Below are 6389 nucleotides of genomic sequence, written 5' to 3'. Positions count from 1 at the left end.
TTTTTACAGTGCTAATTGTCCCAAAAAAAGGGGTTTTCCGAATTTCAGATCTACCTTCCATCATTTGTACCATCACACTGGTAATTTATCATGTGGGCATTTTTACACTGCATGCCATGATTCTTGGATCCTTTTGCCCAAACCTGGGAGATTTGGGTTCAAGGCTCGGGGGCTGCGGGATACGTGGCATCGACTACTTATTTTTTTGAATTTATTTGAAAAAGTAAGTAAGCAAGATTCAAGTTTAATACGACCCTCAGCCTGATTCTCTGATTCAACCTAAGGCTCGGGGGCTACTCCATATGGAGTGCGATTTTTCAATCGCACACCATATTAAAACTATAATTCGGGGCATGAGCACCTCATAGCTTCGATGTAGCCCAGTAAGTACTCGAAGAAGGACTTCAAGACGGAGCTTCAGGAGAAGCCGAAGACTACTTCGAAAGTACTCGAGAAGCCTGCAGTACTCAGCTATGAAGAGCTCGGGGGCTTGTCAGACCCGGGGCCACGGGACTGTGTACATAACGTAGTTTAAAGAGGTTTAAGAGATTAAGTACGTCTTATCTCTTATTTATCTCGTTTGTCTCTTATTTATCCCATTTAAGCAGGAGATAAGGCTAACCGATACAGAAGAAATCTACTTGAGATATGTTCTGGTACGATTCCTTGGCTGGTGTTGGTTAGGATCCTTGTAACCCTGACCTCCCGGATATATAAGGGAGGGCAGGGACCCCTCTCAAAAGAAGATCCCTAGATCATTCAACACCAAAGGCAATACAAATCACCACACAGGACGTAGGGTATTACGCATCTCGCGGCCCGAACCTGTCTAAGTTTTGTGTTCCTTGCACCTTCGAGTTCCCGATCTCGGCATCTCCTCAACTAAAACTTACCACCTTGGGTATATCCCTCGGTGGGCAGCCGATAAAACACCGACAGAGGGGTCAACGTGGCGGCGAGGAAGGGAGTAACTGGGAGAGGGGTCAGACGTTGGCGGGGGTAAAAGGATAAGGCAGGGATAAGAAGATCTTTTCGTGTGCTCCTTCCATACTGGTCTGATGACTTGACATGTCATATTGGCAAAATTGATAATTTATTAGTTTCAATTGAAGAGAGGCGGTAAAAACGTAGAAAAATAAAGATAGCAAATAAGTAGATGGCATCCATGGCAAATAATAAAATATCCCCGCCGCCGTGCTTCTCATCTTCTTCCGCGGCGGCATGCTAACCCAGCAGCAGCTCCATCTACAGTCGGCGCCGCCGGAGGCTGGACGAGGCAGCCTCCCCACATCTTCTTCCGCAGCGGCGTGCTCCCCCAGCAGCGGCTCCATCTATAGTCGCCACCACCGGCTGGACGAGTCCACCTCCCCCAGGAACTTGCGAAATCCCGTTGTGACTTTTCTTGGCTTGTTTATTTATTTGGCAGTGTCCTCTGAAATTCAGATTCCCTGCTGGAGCTTATTGTTTTCTCCGTCCATAAATCAACTCTAGTTCATTCAGTATTCCAAAATCAGTTTAACCTGGATGACAGAACTGAAACCGAATTACCCAACTCCGTAGATAACTAATTTTGGTAAAAAATGAAATGGATGCTTAATTGCTTATAGAGAGGATTTAGAACGAGAAGCAGAGTCTGCACATCTGAATGTCGATGCTTGAAGTTCAGGTGGAGTTTAGTCAGGTCCACCATGAGTCTATCAGTGTAGGCCAAGTTGTCATTTCCACTTTCAGCTTCCATAGCCTTGGCCATGAATTTTCAGTCTATTGCCACAATGAGTATCTACTGTACTGCACTCGAGATTATGGTGTACGCATGGCATGTTGGGATCAACATTCTGTCGGCTCGTCATGGAATCAACGTTCTGCGAGCCAAGCCTCTCCCCAAAAAATTCACACCGATCCTAAACTAGGAAGATAGCCGCCTCTCTGCGGGACACTGACGCCGTCACAAGGAGAACATCGGCGCACTTAAAGCCCAATGGCTCCCTCATCATGTAACGAAGGTGAAAACAAAGAACCCACTTAATTCCCTCTTTGTTAATGGTGCTCTTCATCTAGAGCTAGTGTTGATCCTAAGCAATGCATCTAATATTTGGTAATTAGATCCACCTAGCTAGCTCTAGTTAGGATCCATAATCCTCTTGGGTAGGCAATAATCATTAGACTTGGGCGTAATTGCCTAAGATCATGTCTAGGTTATGCTTAATTACCCACTATTAAGGACAAATTGATGTTAATTAGTTTTGAATCCAATTGTATTCGGTTTAACTCAGAATAGAGTAGTCAAAAGGTACCTGCAAAAAATGAAGTACAAACTTATATGATGCAATTAATGAAGATGGCTAAAACAACTTATATTTGTGATGGGACGAAATACTTAGCTTAGAGAATGGACACAAATATATGGTAGACATGCATATGTAACACAGACCTATAATCTCCATATGACAGCTTGTGGCTATGTAATATTGTATATGAGGTATACACGCCACTACAGCACTTCATCGTTGCAGAAGAGCAATGTACGACAAAACAGTATATTAACAAGTGAAATGAGCACACAAGCATCATACTTATTACATGAAACCATATGCATGCAGCATGATGATGAGATTTCACAAGAAAGCCACACAAATCCAGATCCACTAGTACACATATACACACACAACCATTCTACTCAACCACATAGTCACATGTACCGAATAACGGGAGGGAGCGGAGGCAGTCAGTGAATCAGTTCTTCCCATGCTGACCCTTTACCACCTGCCAAATGGATGGGTACCTTGCAACACCATGGCGCCTTTTCCGTGCACCATTTCCGAGTGCCAGATCTTGATTTTCTGGTTCCTTGTGCTTATAGACAAATTTGTTTTCATTGCTATACTTCTTGAAGGCTTCATCCACCTCAGGGGCAATAACGTCACCAATTAACACGAGCTCCTTCAATCCCTGAAGCTTGTCAATGCCGGACAGGGGCAAATACTCTTTGTCACGAGTGCAAAAGTCTTGGTTGAATGACCAGACGATCTTCTCAAGCACAGGAAATTCGTGAGCGAAGCTGATCTTGGTGATTCCGGAGTTTTCGACAATAAGAACCTTGAGCTTTGGGAACTCATCGTTGCCAAAGGTGAGTTCACTATCGGCATATGTGGCGTGCCGAAGCCTGACACAGCCTAAATTTTTAAGCTTCGCGACGACCTTCAGATCGTCCTTGTCGAGCGCACCACTTAGAGTTACCTTGGCAAGGTTACTATCCTCTGGAGCCGGAACCAAAAATTTAAGAAGCTTCTCCTTTTGTGTTCTTCCTTTGATAGTCAGACTCTCAAGAGAATTTGGAGGGTTTTTCAGATCCTTTAGATCTGTGCTGTATGTTGGTATGTTAAGAGTAATGGATAGAGACCGAAGAAGGCAGATGGAGAGGTCACTAATTGTGCCGAGCAAACTCTGGAGGTGACGCTCCTTGTTGATAACCACACCGAGCTTCCTCAGCTGAGATAGACCTCCAATGTCTTTCAAATCACGATCCCTCCGTGGCTTGACATTAGACATCACCTCCAAATCTACCATTTTCTCAATGAACGAAGGAATGTCAACACTGCAGCAGTGCTTGGCCGTGCCAGTGTCAGTACTGCATGGAAGTGGATCGGTAATGTCGCCAGCCAACAGACGCTTCAGCTTTAGGAGCAGGACATGTCTTGTTGCCGATGCACGAATCTCAGTCTGCCGGATATCCAACACCTCCAGCTCGTGAAGGTTGTTGATTTCACGGGGCAGTTGGTTAACATCCGTGTTCCTTAGGCTTAGATACTTGAGCATCAGTATCTTACTGCATATGTCCCTGAGGTACTCCTTGTTGGCGAAATAATGACAACCTTCTAGATCTAGCACCTTGAGCTTGGAGAATTGTGGCAAATCATGCATGTTTTTGTTCAAGAATATCCCGATATCCTCGGACCCGCGGAGACGGACGTCGTTAAAAATTGAGAAGTGGCGAGCCAAGTGGATTGACAAGCGTGCCTCCACGATGTGCTGCTTCTTGGCGATTTTGGTGATGAATCTATGCACAATAGGATGCACCGTGCAGCTCTTGATCCTTCCAGTAGCACCAATGTCCACAGGATGGACAAACTGCCGGTTGGCGAGCGCATCAAAACATTTATCGGCTTCAGTCACTGAACTGAACCAGCTCCAATCTTCTGTGGTTATCAGCCCTTCTGCAACCCATCGTCCTACCAAGGTTGACCGCCTGATCTTGTATCCTGACTCCGCTGGATTGAAGATAGCGAGGTACAACAAGCAGGATTTGTGCTGCTTAGATAGATCATTGTAGGAGAACTTGAGCATCTTCCTGGCAATACTGCTGGGTAGTCGTTCTGGCGGCGTTGCCTGTAAGATGCTGTGCAACCTACGCAGCTCTTCAGTGCTCCTTCTGGGATTAGCTTTCATAGCCTGAACGAAGATATTCATGCAGAATTCATTTGGTCCACACTTTTCCAAGATGTTGCGAACAATCTCGAAGTGGCCTCGATGCATATGTTTGCCTGTATGCTGGCGCACAATGTCAAGGTAGCAGCCAACAAGAGACAATTCTATAAGCTCCACCTGTGGAAAGTGGAGATTATATTCTTGGGCCTGTCGAGCACCCTTTGTGGTTGTGGTGGTCATGAGTATTGCAGCACCGACAAAGCGCCCCGATGACCCCAGCAGGCTCAAAGTGTTTTTGATCGCCTCCCATCCATACTTGTGATGGGTCTTGAGGATGATCATGATCCTGTCGTCAGTTTTCAGCTGACTTTGAATCCTGTCCATGATCTTTTTGATCTTCAGCTGCTCTCTGATCTTCAACTTGATTTCATCTATCTTCTTCCTTGCGGCCTGTTGAAAAGTGGATTTCTGAATTTGATCAGCTGTCTCTCGATTGCTGTGTTCCTGCAGCTCCTGTATCATATCTTTAACCTTGCAGATCATTTCTTTGATTTCAGCCTCTACTGATGTACTGGTACTACTACTGATACCAGGACCTGTAGGGGTCCTCGGGAACACTTCCTCCAGGATGCGTTTGTAATCTTCACAGTCCAAAGGGAACTGTGAGTCTGTTCCTGCTTCTACCAACGATTTAAGCTTGCCGAGTGCTTGCTGGATGACGTTGTCGTAATGCATTGCTAATGTCCGTATGTTTACCTTTTTCCATGCTTGGTCTTGTTGTTCAGCCACATCCACAGCCTCAGTAAAGGTGATGAGCAGCCAAAGGAGGTCATCTAGATCCAGGATCTTGCTCTTGATACTATCCTCCAACTGCTTCTTGTCCTTCATTATCTCCTTGTCCTGCGGCAGCTGGTTGCCAATCCTCCTGATGATCCCTTCCATCTTCTCAGCAACCTTCAGTTTCTGATCGAAGTACTCCTTGATCTCACGAAGCAACTCCTTCTTTTTGATGTAAACATGCAACTTTTGCAGCCAGCTTGGTTGTTGTATTGGCTGGCCCGTGAGTGCTTGCAGGATGTAAAAGAGGATGTCCTTGGGTCGCAGCGGCACGTGTAAGTAATCCTCCGGATGCACTTCCGGGATGTCAACCAAGATGCTCCTGCTGAAGCGGCACCGGCCCTCACATGCGATCACATCCTCAGGAACTTGAACCTCGTCCCCGACGTCGGCCACCGGCAGCTCGAAGATGATGGAGGGTATCGACATTGGCTGTGACGGTGTCTCGCTGGCCTTGATGCTCTCTTCTTCTACGAGGACACGGGCTTTGCCGAGGCTTTGAATCCAGCCGAGAAGCTTGTCTTTGAAGTAGTCTTTCACCTTGGCATTCTTGGTGATGATGCCACCGTCGGCTGCCGTTGATGCCAACAATTCGCCGCCACCATCTGCTTCTAAGTCTTTGTCGTCGTCTTCGTCTTCGTCTTCCGCTGCAGCCACCGTGTATGATGATGATGGCGCCGCCTCCGTGAGACCAGCCCGGGGATCACCCGCAGCCCCAGGCGTGGACGAATGCCCCGGGGTTGCGGCGTCGGAGACCTTGACGCCGTACCTCAACCGCCGCTCGCCGACGTCCCGCGCCCGCTCCTTGAGCTCGCGCAGCTGACCGGCGGCGTGGTGGCGCGCGACCATCTCGCGCAGCCACCAGAGGGCCCACCCCCACCAGAGGTAGCGCCGGAGGCCCCTCCTGGGGCGGTGGAAGTCAGGGTTGCGCCGGTACAGGTAGACGTCGAGGCAGTTGTTGCAGTCGTTGGCAAGGATCCGGACCTGGTTCGTCCAGGTGCGGACCTGCTCGTCGTGCTCCTCCCGGCGGATCCTGGCCAGGTGCGCCAGGAAGCTCCGCATGCTCTCCATCTCCTCCTGGATGAACAGCACGTCGCCCTGGACGCGTCCCAGCCGCCGCGCCTCAT

The 6389-nt window shown here is 48.0% G+C and overlaps 1 protein-coding gene across 1 annotated transcript; it reads right to left on the bottom strand.

Annotated features, from left to right (window-relative positions):
* Positions 1-2523: 2523 nt before the first annotated feature.
* On the bottom strand, positions 2524-5983 carry LOC112903050 (disease resistance protein RPM1-like). Its single transcript, XM_025972257.1, has one exon. The coding sequence runs from the start codon at positions 5689-5691 to the stop codon at positions 2734-2736; it is 2958 nt and encodes a 985-aa protein (XP_025828042.1). The 5' UTR covers positions 5692-5983; the 3' UTR covers positions 2524-2733.
* Positions 5984-6389: the final 406 nt, after the last annotated feature.

Source organism: Panicum hallii, chromosome 8 (assembly GCF_002211085.1).
Source record: "Panicum hallii strain FIL2 chromosome 8, PHallii_v3.1, whole genome shotgun sequence".
NCBI classification, from domain to species: Eukaryota; Viridiplantae; Streptophyta; class Magnoliopsida; order Poales; family Poaceae; genus Panicum; species Panicum hallii.
The sequence above is the reverse complement of the archived record's forward strand: the minus strand, read 5'-3'. Positions and strand labels throughout refer to the sequence as shown.